Source organism: Betta splendens, chromosome 21 (genome assembly GCF_900634795.4).
Source record: "Betta splendens chromosome 21, fBetSpl5.4, whole genome shotgun sequence".
In the NCBI taxonomy this organism is placed as follows: domain Eukaryota; kingdom Metazoa; phylum Chordata; class Actinopteri; order Anabantiformes; family Osphronemidae; genus Betta; species Betta splendens.
The window spans coordinates 7,209,796-7,222,856 of NC_040899.1; the positions used below are offsets into that span (position 1 = coordinate 7,209,796).

General features: G+C 41.5%; 2 protein-coding genes across 6 annotated transcripts in view; both read left to right on the forward strand.

The window, feature by feature from the left end:
• The first annotated feature begins 345 nt into the window (after nucleotides 1–345).
• The window catches only part of LOC114847079 (nectin-2-like), a 36,111-nt gene continuing 23,395 nt past the window's right edge, over nucleotides 346–13,061 (forward strand). Inside the window, exons 1-5 of the mRNA XM_055505096.1 lie at nucleotides 346–403; nucleotides 9,003–9,197; nucleotides 10,305–10,643; nucleotides 10,739–11,041; nucleotides 11,461–11,554. Of these exons, the coding sequence (XP_055361071.1) occupies nucleotides 9,122–9,197; nucleotides 10,305–10,643; nucleotides 10,739–11,041; nucleotides 11,461–11,554 (812 nt within the window). The 5' untranslated portion in view covers nucleotides 346–403; nucleotides 9,003–9,121. The remainder of the gene's footprint in view (nucleotides 404–9,002; nucleotides 9,198–10,304; nucleotides 10,644–10,738; nucleotides 11,042–11,460; nucleotides 11,555–13,061) is intronic.
• Nucleotides 1,719–7,932, forward strand: LOC129603515 (nectin-3-like). Of its 5 annotated transcripts, XM_055505109.1 has the most exons (8): nucleotides 1,719–2,040; nucleotides 2,521–2,620; nucleotides 3,621–3,959; nucleotides 4,044–4,346; nucleotides 4,766–4,859; nucleotides 4,950–5,104; nucleotides 6,539–6,641; nucleotides 6,728–7,932. In XM_055505109.1, exons 3-8 carry the CDS (start codon nucleotides 3,731–3,733, stop codon nucleotides 6,798–6,800), a joined length of 957 nt encoding a protein of 318 aa, XP_055361084.1. In that variant the 5' UTR covers nucleotides 1,719–2,040; nucleotides 2,521–2,620; nucleotides 3,621–3,730; the 3' UTR covers nucleotides 6,801–7,932. The 5 variants fall into 5 exon arrangements, with proteins under 5 accessions (XP_055361084.1, XP_055361079.1, XP_055361080.1 ...); XM_055505104.1 differs by lacking the exon at nucleotides 2,521–2,620; XM_055505105.1 differs by lacking the exon at nucleotides 2,521–2,620 and having other exon boundaries at nucleotides 6,731–7,932.

Genomic DNA, 13,061 nt, shown 5'->3' on the forward strand with positions numbered 1-13,061 from the left:
GAGTCACAAGAGCAGCGAACACATGCCTGTGAATTACAATAACAGCAAACAAAAACAAAAAACGTTGACAGGCTCTTTAACAGTCCAGTTTCTACAAAAATTTGATTGATTATCAATTCAGTAATATAAATGTGAAAAAAAAATACATTTGATTTTTTATTTTGGGATCTTTATAAATTGTATTGTAGATAAATGTATGAATGTATTACAAAATCCTTATGTACAGAAATAAATTTTAGTTGGTGTTAATTTGCTTCAACTGCACAGCTTCCAAACAACACTTAATGTATGTGACTGTGTCAAAAATCTATTTTTTGCGTGTCAAACAAAACGAAGAGCTGTGTTTTTATTTTAAACATGCTTCAGAGATTCAGCTCCACGCGTATTTGAACAGCACTTTACGGTTGGGATGGGAGGTATGAGTTTTGTGGGGAGGTGGAGGGAGTGGAACATGTTATAATGGAGTGTAGAAGGAAAAGGGAAGGAATGGTGAGGAGTATGAGGGAAGCAGGAGTCAAAGATATATGTTTGAGGAGGGCGCTGGAAGTTGGAGGAGCAGGAAGTGGAATGATAGCATTGTTTAAATTTTTAAATGTTACTGGGTTGGAGAAAAGAATATGAGGGGTAGAGATATCGATAGGTGGCGGTAATGCAACAATTAGGATGCAAGCCGCCGCTAAACTCAGAAGAAGAGGAAGAACCGGAAGAGGAAGTTCAGCTTTAACGAGTCCGTCGCCACTGAACATCTCCCAGATCCGAACAAAGAGCACGTTGTTGTGAAGTGAGAGCCTTATTGTGTGTAGTTTTAACTACAACATATCAGTAAAGATGGCGAAATCGAAGCCTCATGAATCACTGAGCAACTATGACACAGTTGGGCTGAAATCAACACAATGCTCGACACCAATTTGACACAGTCAGAACATCGACATCTGCTGGTTGTGCGTTGGAACTGCATCAAAGCATACTGACCATCAAACCCTCGCTGATACGTGGTTGTTCAGGATCACAGTTTACATGTTTTATTGTCAAATAAAACATGGACTGTGATCTGGATCACAGTCCATGTTTTATTGTCAAATAATCTGGATAATAATAATAATCTGTGATCTGGATCACAGTCCATGTTTTATTGTCAAATAAAACATGGACTGTGATCCTGAACAACCACGTATCAGCGAGGGTTTATTGTCAAATAAAACATATGTAATCAAAGGTGAGTAATTGTGTTTCTCTGTGGATAATAATGTATAAGTAGCCTTGATATGGTAAATATGTTCGATAGTTCGATGTTATTAGAGCTGTATTTGGTTCTACTGCAACTCTGTTTATTACTACATTGAGGAGACATATTTGTCATTTAGTTAAATCAAAGACTTTTATTTTTTCCACAGAACATGACTTTAATCAGCTTCCCAACACCTCTCCAGCTTTGGAGAAGAGCCGTTTGCACGACACTGATGTCTGACTAATAAAGATATTTTTTTGGAACTGCGACTTGTCAAAATGTAGTTGTAGTCAACAACTACATTTGTGAACTTATCATAAATACATTACAGATATCCGTAATGTGAAACCTGTCTATCCTTTAGATCATCTAACATCTTATAGATCATCTCCGGACCGCTTGCCACGTTTATAAAGCTCTGGCATATTAAAAAAACGTCCATTCAAACTACAGATAAGATGCTCGGCAGTCACGTGACGTATCGACGCCTCTCGCTCTCATTGGTCACGTGATTCGGAACGCGCTCGAGATTCTGCTTACAGACACTTCTGCTTCAAAAGATCGACGCTGAGTCGAGTGGGAGGTCTCGAGTTGGACATCTCTACATATCACACGTCTTACCTTTCTGTGCAAACCGTAGTGCGGTCGCACTCCGTTTTGACGCCTGAATGATCGCAGTCTGAAACGGAGCCTCACACGAGGACAACCATTTCCAACGGACTTCGCTATGAGTGGATTTTCTCCAGGGATGCTCCACCTCCTCCTGCTGCTGCTGCTGCTGCTGCTGCTGAACCTGATCTGGACCGTGGAAGGTGCGTGGACAAAACTCTTTACTACATCATCACTTTATTTAGCTGAGACCGTTGTGTCACCTACAAGAACAAAGCAGCAGCTGTTGTTTGATTGTATTTAGATATAAACTAGGGTATATTACATTGAAGACTGTGAAGAACTCCTTAAACCTTTTAGACACCTGTCGTTTGACGACAGAAGAAATAAGGACCATAGAAGACAGTAAATAAGTAAATATATGACGCTGCATACAATGAGCACAACAATTATAGAACAAGATAGTTTTTTTATATATTAATAAAAAATAACTTTCATTTGCATTTCACTTTTAAGAAATGTCTCAGTGACTCCACTCACATTTTCATAAATTGTCATTTGTAACACTGTCTGGCTGAACTGTACTCTGGGAACAAAGCGTCCCTCATCTGAAGCTTTTATGTCATGTGTAATTCAATCATAGAAGCAGGATGAAAGCAGTGATGCCTGTTTCTTCTTGCCAGGAGCATCAACCCTTTTCAGGGAAGCAGCTGTGGACAGCTTCATACAGTTAATCTGAAGGATAAAATTTCAGTCATTGTCTTGATACCACCTGTTTTTCAGGTACATTACTGAGGTCTTTACATGTGTGGTTCTCTTGTACTCTAAAAAACAGGCTGTTAAGAACAGAACCAGAATATTTTTATCCTATAACTCACCACATGCCACAACAGCTGCTGTCACATGTGTGATGCTCTTATTGGTGACATGGTTGTAATGTGATCACAGACAACTGTAAAACATAAATTAAAGTATTGCAGTGCTTGTAGTTTAGCAATGTACAAGTGTAATTATCTCATTATAATAAGTTGTGTTGTAAGTAATGTTAAATCCTATGTTGTCAAAATAAAGTAAAGCAGTGGGAGCAGTCTGTTTTTAAAACATGGTTCATTATTTAAAGAAAACAAAAACCTAATGCAGTGAAAATGAACAACAGTAGATTCTCAGGGCAGCAGGTGTTTCTGGCAGTTAGACCTTTGTCTAAAAAACAAAGAAACAACAAAGAAGCTAATTTACTTAAACAGGTGAGGTCCACGTGAAAGGCTCTCTTTATTCTCAGACAGGTAATGTATTCTACATCACCACTCACCTGCTCAGACACGTTTTCTGAGCGGGTCATTTCAAGAATTTCAGCTTTTAGGTTTTATTTTTTTTTCAGGCCTCATTTAGTAGAAGCAAACGGGCACGATGGCAGAGTTAGATTGGATTACACTGTCCCTAATGGGCTGTAGGAGAGAAATACTCACATGTAGATACAAGCAAAGGTCAAACAAATGAACCACACGTGATTTTAAAACCGAGGCCTTGAATGGTGACAGACAGGATGGAGTCGAGGAAAGTGAGTCCTCCCTTGCTTCGTGTTTATCCAGTTTGTGAACACAGCTGTCCAGTATTATTGCACTTTTCTATTTCCTTCAAAATCAGCCTTACCACAGTTTTTATAATAGACATACAAATGTCTAATGATTTAGCAGATAGCTGTGTGACAGTCACAACCTCCAGAGACTGAAACCTCTTGTGCTTCTGCCCGTGTTTGTTTCCTGACTTTCCATTTGTCTTTCAGCTGTCCGGGTGGTGGGAGGAAACGTGTCGGTGGTTCTTGGAGAGAGCGCTACGTTACCCTGCAACCTCCTTGACACCACAGAGACGCTCACACAGATTTCATGGCAGAGAATGACTAAGGGGAAGCCAGAAAATGTGAATTTCATTACGATTCTGGCTGATAAAACACACATCTACAATGCAGCTGACTATCGGTTCAAGAACATTGGAAACTTTACCAAATACGATGGAACCCTCCAGTTATCAGACGCCACGTTGCTGGATGAAGGCAGCTACTCGTGCATATTCACTCTGTTTCCCAGTGGAAATTTCAGGACAGATATAACAGTAAACCTCCTTGGTATGATAAATGTGTGTATGTGGAGTAAACAGATAAAAGCTGGAGTCCCACACTGACCTTTGACCTGTGTGCTTCCTCTTGTAGTCCCTCCAGTCGTAACGGTGGAGGACGACGCCCCTCTGTTGGGGGGTGAAGAAGCTTCCCTTGCTACCTGTACGGCGGCTGGTTCCCGGCCTCCTGCTGAGGTGAAGTGGATTATGGGTTCTCTGGAGGGCTCGGTCCGTTCAACCACCACCTCCACCCTTCACGATAACGGAACCACCACCACGGTCAGCTCGCTGCTTGGAGTCCCTACCAGAGACGTCAACCAGCGTTTGGTGAGATGTGTCGTCACCAGCGCGGCGCTGACACAAGCAAAGAGCCTGCCCTTCACGTTACAAGTGTTCTGTGAGTATAATGACGTCATACGCTGCACTGGAGTTAATAACGATCAGTGGAGATTCTCAGTCATCCAGGTGACGTTATCTGAAGGTTGAGTCATGTCAACTGGATTTCTCCTTTTCCGTGGAAACGTTTTGCCATTAATTTAGGTGTTTGTTTTTCTTCAGTCTGAGTAAAGTTGACTGAAGTTACAAGGCAGTGGATTTTATGCGTCTGTGTGGTTGAATGGAACTACTCCACGCTTCTAACAACACATGCCCCCACCAATACACATATAAAGGCTCAATGGTTGTTAGGGATGAGGAATAACGTCTAACTGTCGCATTTTTGAATTGAATGAGTTTAACTGACTTTGACTTTAGTAGACAAGCCTCTAGCTAGTGACACAACCCAACAGAGCAGCTCATTCTCTCTCCTCTTTGCAGTTTCACCCACGACAGTGAACGTCACTGTAATGTCAGATAATTCATTAGAGTGTATGACTGAAGCCAACCCAGCTGCCAGCTTCACCTGGAGCAGGTACGGTGCTGCTGTCTGATCACAAAGAGCATCTTAATAAGTTGGTTTCAGGTGTTTGTGCTACAGGAACCTTTGTCTTGTGTGTTTCAGAGCTGACAAGTCCTGGCCTCAGTCTGGTGTCACTGTGGTCGGACCAACGCTGCAGTTTGTGAGGAACACCGCTGGCGTCAATGGCCTCTACCAGTGTGAAGCCTCCAACCTGTACCGGAGGAGTCATGGTTACGTCTATGTGCATGTGACATCAGGTGAGGCCTGTGCTCCAGGATGCACACTGATATTTGGAGGCTATAAATGTTAGCACAGTGTTTTATTATGCAAAGTAAAATAAAGGACAGACATAAGGAGCCTTTGTTCAGTAATAGCAAGAGAAGCACAAATATAAGACAACATAAAACAAGATAAATTCATGAGGGTTATGTTGTATATGGGGTGCCGAATGTAAAAGGAGCACCTATACCTAGTTTTCTCACATTTAACTAAATGACACAACATGTTTTCTTACATTTAGTTAAATGTGCAAAAGTCTAAATGTTAAATGTAAATGCTAAACGTTTGCCGAGTGTAAACTGAATATTCATGAATGTGCAAGTAGACTCCACCCCTACCCCGCAAACTCAAACACCTCCAACAGTGCGCGCAAACCCCTGAAACTTTTGTTTTTAGCCTGGACGTAACTTCGGCTAGCTAGTATAGTTAGCTAACTAATTCGCCACTGGCGCCACAGAAATATTCTATTTAAACCTATTTAACTCCCCATTAATGGTGTTTACGACAGAACAGCAGTTTGAAGCGGAGCCTCAGCCCGCACACCTGCCGTTACAGCCCGTTTGAGTCGGAGCTGGCGGCCATGATGACTTTGACTTTAGGCTTCTCTCCAGTATTTTCGTGCACCGATCCAGAGTCAGATGTGGGCGGAGCTATGCCTACTGTTTGACGTGTTTGAGTCCGCGTTACTGGTCTAGGACAATAGGGGGTGGAGTCCACTTAAATATTCAGTTTAATCCTTTAAAATTTAGATTTAACATTTACATTTAGATTTAACATTTACATATAGACTTGCATATTTAACTAAATGTGAGAAAACATGTTGTGTCATTTAGTTAAATTTGAGAAAACTAGTTATAGGTGCTCCTTTTACATTTGGCACCCCATAGTTGTGTAGTAATTACCAGAATAAAACAATAGTCTGATGTTTTTGGCTGTGAATGAATAAAACCCTTTAAAACAGTTGTTACAATACTTTAGAAGTTAGAGCTGACAGTGTTTACTTATTGACACATCGGATCATTTGAAATAAGTCCTCAGGCAAAGCTTACAGGCCTGTTCATAGAAAACTGTACAGTTTTAAACATGTTGGCTCTGTATGCATTTGAAATAATGAATCAGTCAAAACTTGTAGTGTTTTTATTTCCTGCTTATTTTGTGTCATAGCATAGTAAAGTGTTATGTTCTGTTTATAAAATAACTGTCCTTGATTCCTGTTTGTTTTGTGTCATAGAGTAATATCAGCTGATGTGGGCTGAAATAAAAACTCCTGCTTTGTCTGTGTCTGTACTATTAATTAATGGTCTGTTCTGTTGTCTTTGCTTCAGACTCTGACCTACGCAGGTCGTTCTTTCTGTCCTGGCAGCTCTAGTCCTCCTGTGTATTTGTCTTACATGTGCTCTGATTCCCTACAGGCTCCTGCACGGTTTGCTGGGTATTATTTAGCCTTTTGCTCGTCCTGTTTGCCATTGGTCTTGCTGCATGGTACTACCTTTTTATATTTAGGCCCAAACAAAGGTACAAAATACAGTAATACTGCATATTATACTGCACATTTTAATTTAAGTTTATATATATAAATTAACTGATAGTTTCTTTTCCAGCAGAGGAGAGAGCACACATGCAGGGAGGCAGCCTATCCTTACAGACGATGAAGAAGCTGAAACACCTACGTGAAGCACATGTTAAATGTAAAATCTGTTTTAGTCACGAGACTGTGTGAAGTGTCTCATGAACTACTTCACCAAACACAAAAACAGCATCAGTTTATGGTGCAAATGTCCAAGTGTGGCTGAGTATTTGAATACAGTTCTCCTTTTCCTTTTTTGAGAACTTCTGTTTTGCTTTGCCAGTTTACCCTCGTGCTTCAGGACAGAGGAATGAGTCAGTGTACAGTATGTCCTGTATCAGTACAGTAGGTCCACAGTAGCACCACAGCTCCAACTGTAAAAGGATGTGGTTTTTGTGGTGACTGAATATATCATTAGATTTAATCTTTTTTGCTTTAGTTGATCTTTGCCAGGTTAGAGTTTCAGACTGATGTATTTGCATATTTTACATTGTACGTTTAAGCATCAACTTAAATGTGCTGTCAGTGATATAACCTTCACAGCTTCTAAAACTACTTGTATGTTTCAATTGACTGTACTCACAGTAAAAAAATCCTGCTGTGTTTGAGTTTTTCCATTAAATGTGTCCAGAGACATTTGTTACATGATTTAGTTAAATGCTTTTTGTAATAACATATTTATTGGAGTTCTTCTGAGTCTCACAACAGATTATTCCCACTGTCAGCAAATCCTGTCTCTTAGTTTTTTTGCTTTGTTTGTTATCTTGTTCTACATTTGTCTTTTATTTGTTTGATTTGTAACCTTACAAATGTGTCTGGTCTGTCACATCATCACCTAAAACGCTTTAGGAGTCCTGTGACCAGTGTAATCTGCGCTGCTTTCAGCTTCCTCAGAATAGTCAATGTTAACAAAGACCAGGCAAAGAGCAGCTACAGCGATCTTCATAGTACAAGTCTTTGTGCTGTAGAACAAAAATAATGTTCAGATCGGTTTGTTATGAATCTAAAATGCTGTCATATAAAGTCGATTGTCTGTAGATGCTGAAGTGGAGTTGGGACGTTAACGCTGAGGTATCAGCACGTCACCATCTGTGCCACTGTGGCTTTTTGTTTCTAGACGAGTTCAACTCTCCTGCTGCACAATATGTCTGTCTGTTCATTGAAAGTAGTGAAGTTTGCTTCAAGTATTCTTTATATGAAGGTTCCCCATTGTGAGACTATTAAAGGTTTTATTAAGGAGACAGTTTAGTAGGTGTGTCATTGGTCCTGCTCTGTAGCTCATTGTTTAGATGGATTTGAGTCTCTCTGGGTGCTTTGCATACCGTTATGGGTTGGGCTGATAAAACTGTCACATCCAACGTCTTTTGTTCCACGCTGCTATGAGCAGTTGGAGTGTGGTGGTGCCGGCTGTCTGTAACCAGGCATTTGATCAACGTCTGTGTCAGTTTGCTCAGTGAATCATTAACGGACTGTAGCCCCTTTGTTGACACGCACCTGTTTTCTCTATAACAGTGCTTCTCAATTATTTTCTGTAACACCCCCACAAGAAGTAAACATTTTGCACCCCCTTCTCAGAATGTGATAAAAAGCAAAATTCTTTCAGCTTTTTATGTTAAAAGTGGATTAGAACCTACAACCTCGGCATCAGCAGCGTTGTTGGTAATATTCGTCACGTTTTCGCAGAACAAACTCCAGCGACTTGTCAGCGTGATTGGGGTGTGATGTCTTAGTGACTCTTGTTTATAAAAGCTTATTTGGCTTCATGCTGTCCGCTGCCAACACGTTCAGACACAGTAAACATAGCGGTCTTTCCTCGTCTCCACCGTATTTACAGTGAAGCCAGGCGCCACAGACGCTTCGTCATAGCTCCTCCTCTTAACTTTCTAGAGCCTTCCGTTTGTCTCATTATCTCCGTCTGTCTCCACCTTTCCTGTTATCCCAGTTAAATACCATTCCGTTGTTTGTTATCTGGTTTTCATGTGTCCGGTTCTGGGCTGTGTCTTGTTCACTGCTAAAAACTACCTGATAGCGACGATAACGATTCGTTTAATATAAACAAATTTTGACTCAGGAGGAACAAGTCCTCTCAGTGAACACCTCGTTCAGTTCCGTGTGGTACCTTCTCTCCTTCTCTCGCCACGTGGCAGCAGCTGCTTAAGCTCAGTGAGCAGGACACCTGAAACAGAAGTGAAGGAAGGAATGGTGAGGAGTATGGGGAAGAAGAGCACGTTGTTGTAAAGTGAGAGCCTTATTGTGTGTAGTTTTAACTACAACATATCACACATCTCACCTTTCTGTGCAAACCGTAGAATGCGGTCGCACTCCGCTCTTTTAGCTGGGTCAACGACCGATGAACTAATGACGGCTGAATGATCGCAGTCTGAAATGGAGCCTCACACGAGGGCAATCATTTCCAACGGACTTCGCTATGAGTGGATTTTCTCCAGGGAGGCTCCACCTCCTCCTGCTGCTGCTGCTGCTAAACCTGAGCTGGACCGTGGAAGGTGCGTGGACTTTATTTATCTTAGACCGTTGTGTCACCTACAAGAACAAAGCAGCAGCTGTTGTTTGATTGTATTTAGATATAAACTAGGGTATATTACATTGAACACTGTGAAGAACTCCTTAAACCTTTAGACCCCTGCCGTTTTAATGGGCGACAGAAGCAATAAGGGCCACAGAGACAATACATAATGTTTTACATTTAGAAAAGGTTCTTGTTAAGAAAGAAACGGTGGTTTTGTTGTTTTGTGAGGTTGTAAAAGTGAATCACGTGTCACATGAAGATCAGTTTGTAGGGATGGTTGGATGTTTTGGTCTAAAAAATGTTAAGCGGATTTCCTTAGAAAAGAAGTAAATATGACTATGAGCTGCATAAACAACAATTTTAGAACAAGATTAAGTTTTTTTTTTTGCTATTATTGAGCAAAAATAACTCTTTCATTTGCATTTGACTTTTAACAAATGTCTCAGTGGTTCCACTCACATTTTCATACATTGTCATTTGTAACACAGTCTGGCTGAACTGTACGGAGAACAGCCTCTCTCATCCAAAGCTTCACATTTTACCATGTCATGTGTAATTGAATCATGTATAGAAGCAGTGATGTCTGTTTCTTCTTATTTTGAAGTTAACTCTACATCACCACTCATCTGCTCAGACATGTTTCTGAACCTTCTTTGCAGTTTTTCATTTCAAGTATTTCAGCTCACAGGTTGTATCTTTCCAAGCCTCATGAATGATTGGATTACACTGTCCCTAATGGGCTGTAGGAGAGAAATACTCACATGTAGATACAAGCAAAGGTCAAATCATTAAATGAACCAGACTTGTGATTTTAAAAGCGAGGCCTTGAGTGGTGACAGACAGGATGGAGTCAGGCACATTGAGTCCTCCCTTGCTTCGTGTTTATCCAGTTTGGGAACACAGCTGTCTAGTATTATTGCAGTTTTCTATTTCCTTCAAAATCAGCCTTACCACAGTTCTTATAGTAGACACACAAATGTCTAATGATTTAGCAGATAGCTGTGTGACAGTCACAACCTCCAGAGACTGAAACCTCTTGTGCTTCTGCTCGTGTTTGTTTCCTGACTTTCCATTTGTCTTTCAGCTGTCCGGGTGGTGGGAGGAAACGTGTCGGTGGTTCTTGGAGAGAGCGCTACGTTACCCTGCCACCTCTTTGACACCACAGACACCCTCACACAGATTTCATGGCAGAAGAAGACTAAGGGGAAGCCAGTAGATGGGAATTTCGTTACGATTCTGGCTGATAAAACACACATCTTCAATGGAGGCGACTATCGATTCAAGAACATTGGAAACTTTACCAAATACGATGGAACCCTCCAGTTATCAGACGCCACGTTGCTGGATGAAGGCAGCTACTCGTGCATATTCACTCTGTTTCCCAGTGGAAATTTCAGGACAGATGTTACACTAAACCTGCTCAGTATGATAAATGTGTGTGTGTGTGTGTGTGTGGAGTAAACAGATAAAAAGCTGGAGTCCCACACTGACCTTTGACCTGTGTGCTTCCTCTCGTAGTCCCTCCAGTCGTAACGGTGAAGGACGACGCCCCTCTGTTGGGGGGTGAAGAAGCTTCCCTTGCTACCTGTACGGCGGCTGGTTCCCGGCCTCCTGCTGAGGTGAAGTGGATTATGGGTTCTCTGGAGGGCTCGGTCCGTTCAACCACCACCTCCACCCTTCACGATAACGGAACCACCACCACGGTCAGCTCGCTGCTTGGAGTCCCTACCAGAGACGTCAACCAGCGTTTGGTGAGATGTGTCGTCACCAGCGCGGCGCTGACACAAGCAAAGAGCCTGCCCTTCACGTTACAAGTGTTCTGTGAGTATAATGATGTCAAACGCTGCACTGGAGTTAATAACTATCCGTGGAGATTCTCAGTCATCCAGGTCACGTTATCTGAAGGTTGAGTCATGTCAACTGGATTTTTTCTTTTCCGTGGAATCGTTTTGCCATCAATTTAGGTGTTTGTTTTTCTTCAGTCTGAGTAAAGTTGGCTGAAGTTACAAGGCAGTGGATTTTATGCATCTGTGTGGTTGAATGGAACTACTCCACGCTTCTAACAACACATGCCCCCATCAAAACACATGTAAAGGCTCAATGGTTGTTACGAATGAGGAATAACGTCTAACTGTTGCATTTTTGAATTGAATGAGTTTAACTGACTTTGACTTTAGTAGACAAAGCTCTAGTTAGTGACACAACCCAACAGAGCAGCTCATTCTCTCTCCTCTTTACAGTTTCACCCACGACAGTGAACGTCACTGAAAGATCAGATAATTCATTAGAGTGTATGACTGAAGCAAACCCAGCTGCCAGCTTCACCTGGAGCAGGTACGGTGCTGCTGTCTGATCACAAAGAGCATCTTAATAAGTTGGTTTCAGGTGTTTGTGCTACAGGAACCTTTGTCTTGTGTGTTTCAGAGCTGACAAGTCCTGGCCTCAGTCTGGTGTCACTGTGGTCGGACCAACGCTGCAGTTTGTGAGGAACACCGCTGGCGTCAATGGCCTCTACCAGTGTGAAGCCTCCAACCAGTACGGGAGGAGTCATGGTAACTTCTATGTGCATGTGACATCAGGTGAGGCCTGTGCTCCAGGATGCACACTTATATTTGGAGGCTATTATTATTAGCACAGTGTTTTATTATGCAAAGTAAATGACAGACATGAGGAGCATTTTTCAGTCTTAGGATTTAAAATGAATCAATCGAGACTTAGAATGTAAAGTTTTACGTTTGGTTTACAATAAGTTCCTGCTCATTATGTGTCATAGAGTAGTAAAGTTATGTTCGGTTTATAATAACTGTCTTTGGTTCCTGTTTGTTTTGTGTCATAGAGTAATGTCAGCTGATCTGGGCTGAAATAAAAAGTCCTGCTCTGTCTGTGTCTCTGCTAAAAATGTTCAATAATGGTCTGTTCTGTTGCCTTTGCTTCAGACTCTGACCTACGCAGGTCGTTCTTTCTGTCCTGGCAGCTCTAGTCCTCCTGTGTATTGGTCTTACATGTGCTCTGATTCCCTACAGGCTCCTGCACGGTTTGCTGGGTATTATTTAGCCTTTTGCTCGTCCTCTTTGCCATTGGTCTTGCTGCATGGTTCTTTTATAAATCCAGGGTCCAGGGATCCATCAGTAAAAGGTACAAAATGCAGAAATACTGCATATTTTACTGCACATTTAATTTAAGTTTATATATATTAATTAATTGGTTTCTTTTTCAGCAGAGAAGAGAGCACACCTGCAGGGATGCAGCCTGTCCCTACAGAAGAAAATAAAGCTGTGAAGCTCATGTGTAAACTCTGAGTACTTTTGGTTTTTATTTTGCAAGTTTACCCTCGTGCTGCAGAACAGAACAATGAGTGAATGTATATATGTGCATCAGTGTATTGGGTCAATGTGCAAACAGACCTCACCACGCACCAGGATGCGTTTCTTTGTTTTACAAGCATCAGCATTAACTGTTCATTATGGAAGAAGAGTGTGTAGAACATAAGAATAAGAATAAGAAAACCTTTAATAGTCCCGCAGTGGGGAAATTACGTCTCACAACAGCAGTACAGATGAGCGAGAATACAGGTACAGAACAGTATGTGTTGGCACAGTACAATATAGCATATAGCATATAGCATATAGCACATACCAAGCCAACCAGGTTACTGACAGAGATTATCTGTCATAATTCATGTTTCTTAGTTACATTTCTTAGTTACGTTTTTCAGTCTTGTCTGGTTTTATTTTGTTACTACTTCCTGTTTAGTTCACATCCAGTTAACCCAGCTTCACTTCCGGTCCTTGTTAACCTCACCTGTGTTTCATCAGTAATCAGTTCACTCAGCACTTAAGCA